Source organism: Amyelois transitella, chromosome 11 (assembly GCF_032362555.1).
Source record: "Amyelois transitella isolate CPQ chromosome 11, ilAmyTran1.1, whole genome shotgun sequence".
In the NCBI taxonomy this organism is placed as follows: Eukaryota; Metazoa; Arthropoda; class Insecta; order Lepidoptera; family Pyralidae; genus Amyelois; species Amyelois transitella.
This window is the reverse complement of record NC_083514.1, coordinates 7,212,143-7,230,010: the sequence shown is the minus strand read 5'-3', so window position 1 is coordinate 7,230,010 and position 17,868 is coordinate 7,212,143. Positions and strand designations below refer to the sequence as shown.

The following is a 17,868-nucleotide window of genomic DNA, read 5'->3' as shown; positions in this document are numbered from 1 at the left end:
AGCCATCGTAGAATAGAATAGAATAGATTTATTTTCAAAATTGGATACAAGGTATCACTTATTGACGTCACATAAATAAATGAATACCATGGTAACATTTCTTATTACGTAGATACGTTTTTAACTAATTAAGTAAATATTTTTTGTAAAATATTAATTTACTAACAAACGATTCGAACAAATAAATTTACATATTATGTATTTATGGAAGTAAAATAATTTGCTTTTTATCAATGCTCGCTGAAAAATCAACATAAAGCCGTCTGCAGACTGATGAATGACCAAAACAAACTCCGCAATTGTGTCACAGTTACCCTAAGCGAGCCATTCGCAACCCAAATGTCTGTTTGTCCGCACTTTTTATAGAGCAGTTCATACAGATAAGCTGCCCGATAGTATCGCCCTGGTTATTAATAACATGTTTACACTTTTTAGAATGAGATCCTCATTCAAGTTTGTGCGCGTACGAAGCCGCCCGCTGAATATCCACATTATACAAAACATAATTAAGTTTGCAAACTTCTTATAATTCTGTCAAAGCCGTCGAAAGTTTTATTATAATTTGGAATAAACAAGGAGGGTATAAAATCGTAGGAATCTCGGTTTCTGGAGCATTACGTTCAAGTGTGTCGCTGTGGTAGCCATTGAAAGGGGTAAGAACATTAGCATATTTTTTTTAAACTTGCCAATTTAATACTTTGTACTATAATTGCACTAGTCTAAATCTACAGATTTTTCTTAATGGGATAACAAACCAATTATTCATCATTACACCAATTCAACAAAATTATGTTATCGTCCTGTGGCCCTGTTTACCTTGTTAAAAATTAAAACGTTTCAAAGATTTAGGTACCTTTATGTGAGAGCAGGTATACCGCTTTCCATATTTATCTTACGGTGTGCCTAACAAATAAATTTTCAGTCAATGTGATTACCACAGCCACCGTCATAACACGTAGCTCACCACAGTTGAAAATGCCCTCTCATGGTTTGCCACAAATGCATTACATTTGTCATGATCAATTTTGGTTCTACTGGGAACTAATTCACAAACGTTGAAAGGCAATAAGTCTTATTTTCTCTTTATTTGTAGATTTTAGGCTAACTAGACTGTTAGAGAAAGAGGGATAAACATTTCAAATTTCATGAATAAGGGGCTTGTCTAAGTCTTGGTTCATCGTGATTCTTCTATCTGGGGTTTGTTGACCCAATCCATCAAATTCACAAAACTGACTAATGTTCATAATTCAGCTGCCCAGAAAAGACTGCTATAGACCGGAGCATTTCCCGAAATCACCGCAGTGACAATAATGAACGGTATTTTTCTTCTCTCTTCAATTTTCTACAGGAAGATTTTATGTCCTATGTAATAAAATTAAAAAGGGCATTAGTTTATGTTACGTCTACTAACCCTGGCAACGCGTGTGAATCATAAAATGGCCCATTACAGATACACGTGAATTCGTGTTTTATGTTGCAGATAACATATCAAAATGAACAGCAAGGTTTACATTATCGTACTGGTGGTTTATAGCGTCGCGGTGTCATCACACATACTAACAAACAACTATGTGGGATTCTCCAAAACTGTCTGCAAGAGGGCACTAGCACAAGCCGTGTTTCATTTGTGTAATGGAGGCTTCTACGGAGATTCTTCTGGTAAGTTTTGAAATCAGTGTATGATTTCGTTATAAATTCACCCATGTTTTCCGCATGGACCAACTGATGTGCACAATTTTCACCAGCATATGGTCCACTGTTATTTATATGCATATGGTACATTGCAAAGGATCATAATACAGCATCGAAAATATAAAGTCATCCAACCAATTGTCAATTTCTCCTTAATGATTTTCTCTTAAACTGAGTAATAACTTAACTGAATAATTAACTTTAAACTTTGTTCAGCTGTTTGACATATTACGGGATTGTATTGTAATTATAAAGCACGACTTCGATGAAACAACAAATTTTGCAATCTATCAACGTCGTCCCAAACATTGTAACTTCATAAATTACCAATCGCTGTAAGGCGCTTGTTACACTGCACCGTGCACACAAACAGCCTGGACTTACGGTACTGATAATGCGGTTTTTGTTTCTTCATATCAAAACACACCCCAGACATATATAATTTTGCCAGATAACTTTGCCATTCAACCAATCCAAAATTATACCTAAGTGGGTGCGTGCATATATCTGTTAACAAATTTGGTAAAATATTCTTCGTTTACCGTGCATGTGATTTTGTGTGTGTTAAAAATAATGCTAAACATCAACGATATACGGTACAGTGTGATATCGGCCTATTTTGTTTTCCTCTAAATCAATTCACCCACTGCAGGAAACAAAGTTCTAAAAGATGAATTTTTTACAGAGATGTCCTACGACAGCGATGATGCATTGATGCCCCCGGCGTTCCTTGATCTCATAGACCAATGTTGCATAAGACCGTGCCCATTGGTCGAACTGATGTCATTATGCTAAAGAGGATACTAACATAATTTTAATTACGGGTATTAGTTTTGCCTAATTAGATTTTATTGTGACGACGGGTTATTGGCTTTATATTTTTAGTTTAAGTTTAAAATTTTATAATTTAAATTAATTAAAAATTGTTTAGTACAACAGTGTATTTTTTTTTATTACAAGATATAATATTCTGAAAAAATAACATACATAATGATGCAATAGTCTCAAAAAGGCGAAGCCACGTTCAGCTGAAGATTTCAAATGAAGATTCAAATATTGATAGGTTGCTAGCCCATCACCTAAAAGAGAAAATACAAATTAATTAGCTGACTTTGATTGACTTTTATGATCTGCACGTAAAAACAAACACTATGTATTTTTTCTAAATTTCCGTTCCCGCGGGAATTTCGGCAAATCCACACTTAGTCTCCCCTAGACCACATAAGTCCGTAAATTAACGTAAGTAAATTAACCGTGTGGTTCCCGGCACCAATACAAAAAAGAATAGGACCACTCCATCTCTTTCCCATGGATGTCGTAAAAGGCGACTAAGGGATAGGCTTACAAACTTGGGATTCTTTTTTAGGCGATGGGCTAGCAACCTGTCACTAGTTGAATCTCAATTCTATCGTTAAGCCAAATAGCTGAACGTGGCCATTCAGTCTTTTCAAGACTGTTGGCTCTGTCTACCCCGCAAGGGATATAGACGTGACGGTATGTATGTATGTATGTATGTGTAGACCACATAAGGCACCTACATGCAAAATTTCAAGTTTCTAGACCAAGCGGTTTGGCTGTGAGTTGATTTGATATGTCACTCAATCAGTACCCTCTTTTTATTTAGAATTTCTTAAACCGCTGTGTGGCTTATACTTTGTACTGAAATACGCATTAAGATATCTTGTTTTCGAGCAATTATCAACATCAGCATTTGTTTACATGGTATTATACACCTTATTATCTCAGGAAAACCTCGTGTTCGAACCTATGGCCTATTGACATTTACTACACGAGACCTTGAATAGATAACTAAATAGGGACTGCTGATCGGTTGTAAGTTCGGCAAGTATTGGTAAACATATTGTACGAACAATTCAGCGTGATTTTACCTGGGAGAACTGTTATACAGGTTGGCTTTTAAGCATTCTTTTTATAATCACTTTAGAACATGAATCACACATTAAATTTAAAAATTATTTCTATAAAAAGCGTACAGCTCGTTCAATTTGCATGGGATGATAATATTCTTTTTTTTTATTTAATCGGTTGCTTAAAGTTCACTTGCAGAGAAAAATAGGTTTCCGTTTTTTTTTTTTCAAATACAATCATAAAAAATAATAAAGCGCATTTTTATTCTGAGCACTAACCGTCAACTACATACCTAAATGTCCATTGTACAAAATTTTCCTTTCTTTTTTCTTTTTACTAAGCCAAAATTTTTTTGTTAAACAAACTACGGACACAGACTTACCAAAATTAAAAACTTAGAAGTCTCCCAGAAGATTTTATCTTCGAACACATGGATTTAAAAATGATAATCAACAATTTGAGTGAACTTACTTTATTGATTACACTATAACAAGCCTTCCATTTCCTTCATGAACTGCATGTACGCGTCGTCTTTGCTCGGGGCTTGTTTCGGTATGTCTGCTGCCCTGTGTACAGTGGTCTTCAAGCCTGGTTTCGCTTTCTTGTCTTCCCGCTTGACTCGTAAAGCGGACGGGACGAAGCGAGTGACGTCAGCGGATAGATTCCTGATTTGGGGCTTGGCGCTGATAGTTGCACCTGTAATAATATTTATTTTTGTTTTACCAATAGTTATAACTGAGCCTTAGTGAAAATACATGTGGCGACATCTTTACCAAATCTTCTTTTTTATTGTTATATTGTTATTATTACTTGTAGCAAAAACAAAATAACAATAAAAATTTGGATTGTATATACACCTACGACTCAAACATTGAGGGAACCGCGGTTCCCAAGACAGAACAACCTAGCCTTGTGGAATATCTTCCCTTTGGTAGCGGTCGGGTCTATAATCGTTCCCTTCCCTGTTTTTGGGATTCTGTTTTTGCAGCCAAGTATACTAGCCATCTTCAAATTGTTAGTTCTCGCAACATTTTTATCAACAATCGTAATCGTAATCAACCTTGACTAGAATTCTAAATTCGAATACCTAAAACTTCCATAGAGGTCATAGTTGGTGTGCCTTTTATTGGGTAAAATTAAATTTCATTCATAAAATTAGAAACTAGCCAAATAACAATGTTTAAGTGCAGATAATAAAAAATAGGTCTTTGACCACAGTTAGATAGCCTTTCCTGTTTTTGTTAAACTGAACTCTTTCAAGTTTATCTTTATCAAATGTTTGGCTTTTTATAGTTTTGATTACAAACATTATGAAAGGTAAAGAAAATATTTAGAGTCGGCACAGCGCATCAAATCTCTTGTACCTATTACTTTCTTTTAGACCTCGGTCACAATACTTATTTAAATTGTGACTATATGGACATTTGCGCCCTATTCTTGTTCTATAAGCCGTGGCACCGCAGACAAAACCGCAAGATGTAGCAATGGCTCCGACGGTCCAACACCCAGCGACCGCCGACAACATAGACAGATGTGGTAATGGCTTACGCGGGAATGATCATTGTAGGGGCGTAGTAGTACGCTCATTTAGAAGAATCATACCATTACTACTTGGAAGGCTCCGAGGAGGTGGGTAGATCTACCTAAGCTGTTGCTATGTCTATGATTTCATACATAAAAATATAGCTAACCTAGCGCTCCATTCTTCTCCGATACAAATTGTGTCGCCGTAGACAAAACAGATAGGCAGCGGTTTCTGGCGGTGGTGGGCGATTGTAACGACCGCAGTAACAACAGTGGGGCTTCGGGGGATAGGCGGATGTAACCTTAATCTGTTACTATTTTAATAAAATTTTACACTTGAAAATACATACCTTGCACCCCATCCTTCTTCGATATAAGCTGTGGCGCGGCGGACAGCACAGACAACTGTGGCAGTGGTTTCGGCGGTGGCGGGGGCTGTAGCGGCCGTAGCAACCGCGGGGGGGCTCCGGGGGGCGGGCCGGGGGGGCGGAGCAGCGCGCGCGGGGGCAGCCCCGGCGGGGGGCCCGGGGGGCCGGGGGGACGCGGCGGCAGCCCCGGGGGAGGGCCCAGTGGCGCGCGTAGTGGTGGACGGAGCCCTGGAAAGATAGTATAGTATTAAAACACGAATGCTTTTGGTTAGAGTACAATCAACAGGACATAAACATATACAAATTCACTGCAGAATCGCTTCTTTTATCTCGTGAAAGAGTTATTGGCAAAGTCTTGTATAATTTCCCTGATGTTGACTGAACTAACTCTTTTAGATTAATAAAAAAAAAACAAATGATTTAACTATAATTCACAATAATCAAGAAACTCATCGAAACAAAACTACGAGTATAATGCGGCCGGTGGCTACATCTATCGACCATTGTTTGTGCTTTGAAGCTGTCAGAATAACATAGAGTATTGTTCTTGACTATGATAGAGTATTACATCTTCTACAATGAGCTCCCTAAAATGTAATTACCCGGTACTATGAGCTATGATAAAGATACCCTATATTACCATTAGATGGCATCGTCTTCATCTCGAGTCCGGACGATATTAAAACTGTCACTAGCAATCTAGTTGCGACGTTTTACGCATCTTCTACTATGATAAAATGACCTAGTAGTATGACCTAAGTATAACTAAGTCACGATAAAGTTACCTGGTATTAGAGGCGGGGGCATCGCCCTCATCTCAAGTCCGGGCGGTTCCAACAAATCGAGTTGCGGCGGCTGTGGCTGGGGCGGCTCGCCGTCGCTGTCCGAGTCGCTGTCTCGAGACGATACTCCGTTGCGTTTTAGGGCGCTCAGTCTAGACAAAATAAATACAATAGTATAGTTGTTTAGTGTAGTATAGTAGTAGTAGTGGTAGTAGTAGTATTGTAAATACATACTATTGTGAATTATATCGTAATTATATGTCGTATAAAAGTCTGTTACATGCTTACTTGACTGATATGTAGAAATTTGTGTTTCTGATGCTTTTAACAACAAACGTTTTCATAATTAATTTTGACAGCTTGACAACGTTGCCGAAAACAGCGTATCATGCAAGATCATAGAAGAGACATCATTCTTCAAGATTCAAGTATTTAGTGTCATGACAATACAAATATTTTTTATTACAAAAACTTACCTAGCATTCAAATCAGCAGCTCTGTCCCTTTCTCTCTTCTTATGCACCTCTTCCATCTCTTTCATAAAATCATCTATGTTCTGCCCAGAAAGCGCCAACATCCTTTGCTGTAGCGAAGTAGGTTTTGGAGCTGGTGCAGCCACGGGTACCACTGGCGGAGTGACAGGACGCTCGGGCGGTTCAATTTCTTCTCCATCATAATTTGGCACGTGCGGTACTACTGCCGGTATGATCGGATTGGGCACAGGTACGTCCATGTGACAGGATGTCTGTAAAAAAATATATAAAACGGTATATAAAAACCCTTCAGGTGTGATAAGTATACTGATCCTTTATAAACGGACGTGTAAGAATTGTTACGAGGTGTTACTATTTATTAAGAACTTAGTATCTAGTGTTGTAACTTGATTGATATCTTTCCGATCAGCCCAAAAGTTCAGTGAAGCAAAATTTACTCGGTTAAAATTATTGTCTCAATGTTTTAATAAATTTCTCATATTTTACACACCAAAGCTTAACACGCCTCATTTTGAGATTCTAACGTGCGGCGTTTATTCCAAGGATTTTTTTACTATTCAAAAATTTTGAAATTGGCTTTTTTGATTTCACCTTACAAATACCCACCATGCATTCACCAGGCGGTCCTTCATCGGGCATATCCAAGAACCTTAACTGCTTCTTCTCTTTGACTGGTTCTTTGATCTTCGCAACGCTCTCGAGCTTGGTGGCCTCCAGGAGGATGTTCACGAAGTCTGGCGGGGGCCCGGGGGGCACGCCCGGCGGGTCCACGCCTGCTGGCCGACATTCCTGTATAATACATAGAATAATAGAATAGAATAGATTTATTTTCAAAATTGTATACAAGGTATCACTTATCGACGTCACATAACTTAAATCTAATTATAACTACTACCGCTTCCAAAGCGCATGTGTAGAAGAAGCGGCGGAACAAACTACACTGCAGCATTTTCATCGGACGTCAATTTACAAAAATAGATCTCTTAAATCCAAATCGTGGGCGAATGCATATTGTCTACATTAAAAAAACATGAATGAATGTAGAACTAATAATAATATAATAAAAAAATAATAGTTTAAAAAAAACTAAAAAACTACGCTTTTATTGCTAATCAAACTAAAAAATAGAAAATAAAAATTAATGACAAAGGAATTCAGTAGTAGCAAGTCGAACAATCAGTTATAGTCAGTTGTAGTAGTAATTACCTCGGATTAAAATTATAACAAAATTAAATTTATTAACAAAACAATTTAAATCTGAGTAAAAAGCGTGGGGTGCCTGATGTAGTAAATATTAAAATCATTCTATTAGCATATATTTATGACAAGAGAGTTATGAAAATGAAGTAAAATGCACCCCACGCTTTTTACTCCGATTTAAATTGTTTTGTTAATAACTTTAATTTTGTTATAATTTTAATCCGAGGTAATTACTACTACAACTGACTATAACTGATTGTTCGACTTGCTACTACTGAATTCCTTTGTCATTAATTTTTATTTTCTATTTTTTAGTTTGATTAGCAATAAAAGCGTAGTTTTTTAGTTTTTTTTAAACTATTATTTATTTTCTATTTTTTAGTTCGATTAGCAATAAAAAGTGCAGTTTTTTAGTTTTTTTATACAATTATTTTTTGGAAGTTAACACTTCTAGTATAACTATCTTACTAGAAAAGACTTTCGCAACCATGCGCCCATCGCCGGCGGTTTTCACAACTAACTTTCTTAAAGTTATATGTGGCCTGATTGGATTAAATCTCATAATATTCTCATCATTATGATTCTTTTTTAGGTGATGGGCTAGCAACCTGTCACTATTTGAATCTCAATTCTATCTTAAAGCCAAATAGCTGAAGGTGGCCTATCAGTCTTTACAAGACTGTTGGCTCTGTCTACCCCGCAAGGGATATAGACGTGATTATATGTATGTATGTATGTATGATGATTGTTAAACCCAGTTGAAAAGAATTTTATAGTGATAAATCACTGTTAATAATATTTTTGACTATCCAGCAAACATAATAATTTTCGATTGTGGCCTTGTCAGGAATCAAACCACAAGATTAAGAGGCAGATTGATACAGGAACAAAAATATTTCAAACATACCTCCACTGCCTTTACAACCAGGAACGCAACAATGTTTATCTGAAGACATCGTGGCACTTTCGTTGTAAAACTGTCTTTCACAAAAACAAACACAAACTTGGGACTCCTATCTCAAATAATCAGGTACTTTTTACAGGAGTCCTATCTAAAAAATATCTGCACAACACAGTGAACACAGTCAGAGTCCAATCTCAGATGATAAAATCACACGAATATCCGGAACAAAGCTCGACTCAACGGAAGATTCCAAACTACAAATAACGACAAGTTATCAGCACAAAACAAAGTGCAAATAGGTAAATACACAGGCACCGGTATAAACAAACAGAAAGAAAGTTTACAGGTTTACTAATCGAATTCAAAACAAACTTACTTACTGCAAAAATTATTTGACATAAAATAAACTGTCACTCATTTCTTAAACGAGTATTACAGTGTTGCTATTATAAATAGGCAAAAGATACCTAATGTTAATTCAAGAATTGCATTAATATGTTAAATACGTATTAAATATCGCAAAGTTCTGTAGGTAGTAACTTTATTCTTGTATTGTTGTAAATTTAGTTGTTCAATTTTCATTTATTACTTTTGTTTTATTACTTATATATTTTTTATTGTTTTAAAATATTCTACTAATTCTACTATTGTTTCTAATGGTAATTCTAAATGGAGCGATGCGATGAAATAAAAAAGCCTCAGGTTAATAGTAACATTATATGGAAATATATTACATCTCTTTTTGGACTCCTTATACGTCAGAACTTCTTGGTTTCTTGTATGGAGATTACTGGCACTGGTGCTATCTCTGTCTCTCTTACTCTCATACGAAGGATCTAAAAATGAATTTATTAATCCTGGCAGTTTTAATAAGGATAATGAGAAACTCTTATCAAAATATTGCATTGTCATCGGTCCTTGATACGTGTGCAAAGTTTCAAGTTTATCAGACGTTTAGAAATCAGTGAAAATTAAGCTCAAAGGTTCCGTTACATACATACATACATACATACATACATACCTACATACATACATACATACATACAACCCAAGCTAATAAAAGCGTAGTAAAAATATCTACTTAACCCAATGGTTGAATATTTATCATTTTATAGTGCATTTCTTATAAAGTTTGTTTTATATACAGTTTTAATGTGGATGAATTACGTAGGCATATTATTATTTTTATTTATAAGTACATTGTTGTTGATAAAATTTGCAATACACGCTGAGTTGCTATGATAAGAAAAATTGTACATAACACCTGTATTGTACTTATCAAATAATCATTGTCGGCAAATAAATGTTTGAATCTCTGAATCTATTTAAATTTAGCCCGCCATAATCCCTTACATATAAATGAACTATACTTATAATATTTTAACAATACCTGAAAAATATGTAAAAGTGAAACAGTTAACGTTCTAAAAGAACACAATGGATTTTAGCTGGATTTTTTGCATTTTTTAGAGTGAAGTCACTTTTTAAGAATGCAAAATACCGTAAAAAGGTTTATTAAACCTGCCAACCTGCACAGACGACACTGCGACACTGTTTATCGCGCAAAAAAATGTCGCTTTCCCGTTTCATGTCATAATAAAATCGAAACGAAGTTTTGCCGAACATGTGAATGTATTTTCTAAATGTCGTACAAAAACAGATGAAGGAAACGCAACCACAAAAAACGAATATGTACTCACCTTAGGGTAGTGTTTCAATATAGGCTTCGGAGTTGGCTGAGTTATGTCCATTGGAAGGGGTATTTGTGATGGCAAATTGCCGTAAAGCACATTTTCTGGAACCTAAAAAATTATTTATAATGTAATGACTAATACGTAATAGTTTCTCGTATTAAGGCGAGAGATATAATCGTATAAAACTGCACATAGGCAACTGGTTACCATAATGGATAATATAGTATTTTATATTAGTTTAATTAAGGTTACCCAAGGTTAGGTTAGGTTGTTAGAAGGATTATGAAGTTCAAACGGCAATCGCTTTGAGTTATTTTGCTTGACCTGACTTTCCTTAAGTATATGAGACAATAGAAGAACGATAATTTTATAGTTGTACATAGTGAGACACGGCTTATGTCGCACTAGCTTTTGCGCAGGGCTTCGCTTCCGTGGGGGATTCCAGAAAAAAGTGTAGGCCACTTTTGTCATGAAGGTGAGTTTATTCCTTTCAAACATGAAAATACAAATCTTTTCTCTATATTAATAGTTTGAATAAAGACTTTCTTACTGTGGATGTAATAAAATACTCACTTGTATAGTCGGCAAAGGGATATCATCAACTTGTACCGACTGGGCGTGTTTCACTGACTCGTAGTAAGAGATCAGATGCGCCCTCCGTTTCTCATACTCCATCTCTTGCCGCTTCAGCTCCACCCACTTCTCTGGTTCGTCTTTGTCCTGAAATAAAAAATAATGTAAGAGTTTACACAATTAATAAAATAAATTATTGATTGCAATAAACGTATGAAACGTAACTTGTAAGAAACACATCTAGTAATTTAGTTTCGAAAATTTGATCAAATTACTTTTAACATTTAGCTTTTAACTATTTGAGTAAAGGCAGAAATCTCTTAAATAATTGTTTTTCTATATTGATTTTAGAAACCACACGTATTATTACCCGTAAACATCTCTTATCTCATGTACGGGCCACGTAAAATAATTATACCAGTTTGAACATAAAGGCTAGCTGCAAAGTAAGTTCGAGACTGCGCTATGGCTACTAATTTCTACGTTACATCCTTAGTATATTTTATAAATACTTAAATAGATAAACATCAACGACGTGCCAATCGGAAAAGATTCGTTGATCGTTTATCTTATAACCTGACCGGAAATCGAACCCGCTTCAGTGTGACTTAGATGCAGAAACATATACATATCCCTCGCGGGGTAGACAAAGCCAAGTTTTAAAAAGACTAAAAGGCCACGTACAGCTGTTTGGCTAACTGATGTTATTGAGATTCAAACAGTGACAGATTACGAGCCCATCGCCTACAAGAATACCAAGCTAATTTAGCTCCTCCCTTAGTCGCCTTTTACGACATCCATGGGAAAGACTTGGAGTGGTCCTATTCTTAAGTAACCACACGGCACGGTAGAAAGTAGGTAACAACTAGTAAACAATGGAATCGTTATCATTATCATAAACATTTTTGTTCAGCTTTACCATGCGACGTAGTGGTGTAGCACGAAATCTTATCACACCTCGCTATGATCCATCGCCCGCTTGACATGCCATCATCGTAATCATTCAGAAAGCTGGCAATCACCACCATCAGAATGACTAAACAGTTTTGACGTCTTTGATAAAGTTTGTCAAAATAAAATCATATACATTCTCAAAGATTGTAATAATTAATCTAGGACTAATTATAACTTGAAGCAGTTGGCACACGCTATGTTTTTTTCCTTTGCTACAAGACCAACGTGGAAGCCAGCCGTGTGGTTCCCAGCACCAATATAAAAAAGAATAGTACCACTCCATGGCTTTCCCATGAATGTTGTAAAAGGCCACTATGGAATAGGCTTATAAACTTCGGATTCTTCTTTTAGGCGACGGGCTAGCAACCTGTCATTATTTGAATCTCAATTCTATCATTTTTAAGGATTTCTGGCTCTGTCTACCCCGCAAGGGTTGTAGACTTAATTATATAAATGAACATTATCTCAGGTCCTGACCATGTGCATTATGTATTTGATTTTATAAACTTGTTTGTTTTGAGTCCAATGGTCTGGATTTAAACTTACTGTAGCACATTGCCATAAAACTGTTTATTTTATATACTTAATGCATACTTACCAAAACATTAAACTGAATGATACTTACATACATTTTGAGAACTCTATCAAATGTTTCTCTAAGTTTTTTTCTTTTTTCTTTTAAAACTTTTTCATTGAGCGGCGATGGTTGCAGCACATTATATTCTAAAAACCAAAATCGAAAAGTTTGCATCTTATTTAAATAAAAATTTAAATAAGATTAGGGTTGCCATCCGTCCGGGTTTCCCCGAATTTGTCCTAGTTTAGAGGGCATCCGGGGAGCGTCCGGGGAAGGTTTTATTTTTAGAATTAAAATATTAATAAATAAAAAAAAAATAATAAATAAAAAAACCTTGCTGTAGGTCTAATCTTTAAAAATGTTCTGATTTGTTGTTTAATATTCAAATGTCTTTTATTGCATTGTATATGTTTAAAAGATCTTGTTAACATGTCCGGCTTTCGGACTCTAAAATCCGGGGTTTTCACGCGTCTTGTCCGGTTTTCCAAATTTTAGAGATGGGAACCCTAAATAAGATGCATGTCATTTCTGTTTGCAGAAGATATAGAAATTTAAAAACAGCACTATTAAATTCAGAATAATAAAAGACTGTAGTTGCAGTAAGGAATCTAACATGCAAATGATAGTAAAGCTATGTTACTCAGCACAGCAATTATAATTTATACAAACGCAACCAGAATTTATGAACAGAAGAAAAATAATTAATGGTAGCTATAATTGAAGTAAGGTAGACAACAAAACACTTACCCATTTCATCAATTTTTTGTAGTTCCTCAAGTATCTGTGTGGGATCTTTCATTTTGAGTACCGCCGCCCGAACCATTTGCCTTTGCCTTTTATTTTTCTTCAATTCTTTCTTTCTGGCTTCTTTTCCTGTAAAACAAAAGTAAATATTGTAAGTAAAAATTAAACTTAATACTCTAAGTAAAAATTAAAGTCAATAGTTATTTTAAAAAAATATACTTAAATAATGATAAAAAATTATTTAAGTATATTTTTTTATTCACAACGTTATAATTAAGTCATGCTCTGTCTAGAGGTGTACAGACACCACATATTTCTACTTGCCTAACCGACTTGGGGCTTCCTCCAGACAAGTACCATTAAAACTCTGAATGAAGCAAAATGCTTTATGCAAGTTACCTTGGTTTTTGTATGTAACCATGCACATAAAGATCAACTAAAGTAAATAAATAAATACGGGATAAATCATACATATTAGGTAAGTCTTGAAGTGCAAACATGAAGTGCAAATACAAATTTCAAGATTTGTATTAGGGATGCTGTGGATACTAACTCAATGATAATAATACATTTTATAGTAAATTCTTAAGTAGATAAATTTGCAATACCCAGTCCTAAAAGTAAAAATCTTTTTCCAGACCTGAACGGGGATCAAACCTCAGAGCTATTGGAACTTTTTTCAAAGGAAAGAATCAGACATCTGAGCCAAACAGGTCATCAAGAGTACCAGATACATTTTTAAGACATATGGCTACAAATCACAATCATCATTACTTTTCAACAGTCATCACCATCTCACTTATTAGCTCTGACCCAACGAAAAAGCAACCATTCAAACATACTACCATATAATCATTGCTCCATGCCTCATGGGCTAGATAGAGCCAACAATCTTAAACAGACTCAAAGGCCACATTCAACTGAATGGCTGAATGTAGAATTGGAACATAGTTGCAAGCCCATCGCCTCAAGGATGAATTCTAAGTTTATGAGCTTTTTCCATGGTTGACTTTTGCAATCTGTACAGGAAGCTGGCACACACTTTTTTTGTTACAACACCAGCATGGAAGCTTGCAATTTATAAACGTCGAGAATCATATGGCTGTCTAAATATAGAACCATTATAAGAAATCCATGGAATGTAGATTGCCAAGTAGCTTGGTTTGTTATTCATTTCACAACATTGTGCAATATCAAAAATATTTCATAACATATTATGATAATACAAAGTACCCAACATATGTTATACATAATCCAAAGTATTATTTTAAACTCCAGAATCATTGATCAAAAGTTGTATAAGTTGTTATAAGTTAAAATTAAAAATTACATTTATTTACTTTATTGTTTTATGTACACAAAAACATACAGGAGCATTAATTAAAAAATCCTACATTCTTGAAATAAGTGAACTCTTGCTATCCCTTTTCACCGTACAGGTATTGCCTCCATTCGCCATTATGGCTGTTAGGCTCTGGAATTCACTTCCTAAGTCCATCAGGACATCCCTAAGTCGTTCTACTTTCAAATAGGGTTTACGGGTTTTTCTTGAGTCCTGAGGGTATTTAATACCTATAAGCCTTTTCACTCATTTCGGTAATCTCTGCACCCATTTATTTATGTATATTGTATATCTATTGTAGTTTTTATGTATGTAAATTATAATTATTTTATTTTATATTTTGTGTAGAAAATATATTTATTTAGTTTAACCCCACATAAAGTTCCCTGTCTGACCCAATTGTTGACTGGTAGATAATGCTTTCAGCATTAAGTCTGCCAATTGTGCTATACATTTCACTCCTTCAGTGCAACAAAGTCACAAGTAGCTAAAATTGTAAAAACAAACTAAGTATACCAAATTGTTTTTTAATCATACCTTTACTTGGGGCAACAAAAACATCCGCAAAAGAAAACAATTTAATTGCAAAGATGTTAAACCTACTATAAATAGTAATCCAGAAATAATCTAATACATGAGAAAAAAAAATTAAGTCTTCTCTCCTGTAAAATTTAAAAAAGTTGTTGTGACTTTGTTGCACTGAAGGTGCAATTTGTATTTTGTGCAATAAAGTTTAAATAAATAAATAAATAATATAGAACAGTATAAAGGTGCTACTATCTCTCTTTGGTTAAATAGAAACTGAAGGAATTATATTCATTGCACTTTTATTTACTTATAAAATATTAATTGGTGATTGCAAAAAAATACAGTATGTATAGTAAAATTTCATTTTAAATATTATTCCCCAATATCCAACTTATGAAGTATATGGGTGTTTATTTTATAAGGAGTATATTTCTATAATCTTATGTTATGTGTTTAAATTATTGTATGTATGTAAGTGGAACCTTTTATTCATATTTTTATTTCTTTTACAGATATCGCACCACCCGTACATCCCTCTCAGTTTGGTACAAAGGTTCAACTGGCAGAGATGCCTTGTGACATTATGTTCACATATTGTACATTTTACGAGAATAAAGTTTAAATATATATCCATCCTCACCACTCTGGACCAAAGGCCCAGTTGAAGTCGCACTAACCCTACTGGTCTATCTATGCACATATTGATTAAGTCAGGTTTACAGTGTTGTTCACTCCAAAAAGACAAAGATGCTTCTGTCTGAGGATCCTTTGTTTGCCAGTAAAATGAAATCCTGTTTTTGACCAAACATTATCAACTAAAGTGTATTTTTTTTATACATGCTGAAATTCTCCAATATAATATGTATAATACAATGTGATTTTCTTTTTAATTCAAAAGAGAAGTGTCTTATTGGTCGATTTCAAACTGTATAGCAGTTGGCTATGTCTAGCAAGGGATATAAACGTGATTATTTATGTAATGTTCGGTTCACTAGCTGCGAGATCAAATTACCTGTTTGGAAGGATGATTGTGCGTGTATTTTTAAATTGTTTTCTACATGAAAATTGTCCATTGTTTTTTAATTACAGACAAATTGGTAAAATTTAATATAGCAAATATATCAACAATATTTACTTACTAGCTTGATCCGTGGGGTTCATATATTTACCACTTTTAGTGGTATTAATAGATCGGCGACCCATCTTTATAGTTTTTTCTTTCTAGTTCTTCATATATAAGAGAAAATCTTGTGTGTTTCGATTAATTCCCAATAACCACTTCACATACTACCACAACGCCAAGGAAATGTTCTTGCTTGCTTGATAGACAGATAGACATTTCAAATTGACAATTTCTTCTTGTGACATTGACAGATATAGTGTTGTAGATTCTATGAATCGTATCTGAATCACTTAAATCGGAATCGGAAGGTTAGTGATAAGTAATAGTTCAAATTCAAATTCAAACTTTTATTTGCATAATATGAGTACAACAAAATATTTATAAATGTAATATATGTACCTAGTAAAAAAAAAAGATATTACAAGCAAAGGTATTTCTGTTAATTAACGATTCACCACTGAACTGATATCGATAAAATTTGTAACAAAGTAGTAATACTTTGATATAAGTTGAAAAAAGAAAAATTTTGGACATCAAAGCGTAAGAGTCTTAATTTAATTATTTATTGTATCCATGATCGTAGGAAAGTTCTTACAAAGTAAATACAAAACATGGAACGCTGGTAGACCACTACAATCATAACATATGATACAATTTACTAATTAATATTTTTTTTATATTATCAAATTTACTTATTAATATTTTTTAAATAATAATAATAAAAAGCATATCTACAAAATTAATAAGTCAGATTTTGATAACTAAAAAGATAATTTGTAACTAGGTTTTACACTTATTTATTTAGATTTTAAGGTAGTGATAATATCACAGGACAAGCATCACTGAATGATTTCTTCAGATTGTATACCGTCCATTTTTATAACTTCGTGTCTCTTCAAACCATGACATTGGCAGAATCACCGAAAGTCCGGTGGAAGCCATAATATAGAAAAGAAAGAAAGAAAGAAAGAAAGAATGATTTCTTCTTCGACCTTGTTTAAAAACTTCGTGTTCTTATTCTATTTAATACTAGAAGGTTTGTAGTTTATTAAATATTTTTAGATACAATACAAATGAACTAGAATCGTAAATAAATATTAATAAGTCATATTAATAATTTTGTTGAGAGTCGGTGGTCAAATCGGTAATGTGCGCGATTAAAATGCGTGATGCGCATAAAGGCACGGTTTGAATCCCACCTCGGCCATGTACCAATGACTATTTTCGAAGTTTATGTACATTAGTTTGAATACTAAAGCTGTTACGGTGACAGAAAACATCGTGAGAAAACCTACAAATTCAGGCAATTGATCCTATACGGGTTAGGTTTACCTGCAAAGGTTGCGGAGGTCAGATGGAAGTCGCTTCATGTAAAAACCTGACTCACCCAATCCAGGATCCATGTTCAAAGGCATACCCTAGGACTCACTTCTGAGTGATTCGAATGCAACCAGGACTAAAGCCAGGAGTAAGATTAATAATATCCTTTCATTCAACATA

General features: G+C 34.5%; 1 protein-coding gene across 1 annotated transcript; it reads right to left on the bottom strand.

The window, feature by feature from the left end:
- Window positions 1–2,626: 2,626 nt before the first annotated feature.
- LOC106134913 (WW domain-binding protein 11) lies at window positions 2,627–16,577 on the bottom strand. The gene is made up of 11 exons (XM_060946409.1): window positions 16,385–16,577; window positions 13,379–13,504; window positions 12,680–12,777; window positions 11,101–11,247; window positions 10,534–10,635; window positions 7,336–7,518; window positions 6,712–6,980; window positions 6,239–6,387; window positions 5,436–5,681; window positions 4,033–4,257; window positions 2,627–2,771 (listed from the first exon to the last, which is right to left on the bottom strand). The coding sequence occupies exons 1-10, from the start codon at window positions 16,446–16,448 to the stop codon at window positions 4,046–4,048; spliced, it is 1,596 nt and encodes a 531-aa protein (XP_060802392.1). The 5' UTR covers window positions 16,449–16,577; the 3' UTR covers window positions 2,627–2,771; window positions 4,033–4,045.
- Between the last annotated feature and the right edge of the window lie 1,291 nt (window positions 16,578–17,868).

Excerpts from the sequence above, each read along its gene's own strand:
- LOC106134913 (XM_060946409.1), bottom strand. The coding sequence starts at position 16,448 with ATGGGTCGCCGATCTATTAATACCACTAAAAGTGGTAAATATATGAAC. Across the intron at positions 12,778-13,378 it reads ACAAAAAATTGATGAAATGG|AATATAATGTGCTGCAACCA; the intron begins GTAAGTGTTTTG and ends TTTGGTTTTTAG. Across the intron at positions 10,636-11,100 it reads TCCCTTTGCCGACTATACAA|GTTCCAGAAAATGTGCTTTA; the intron begins GTGAGTATTTTA and ends ATAATTTTTTAG.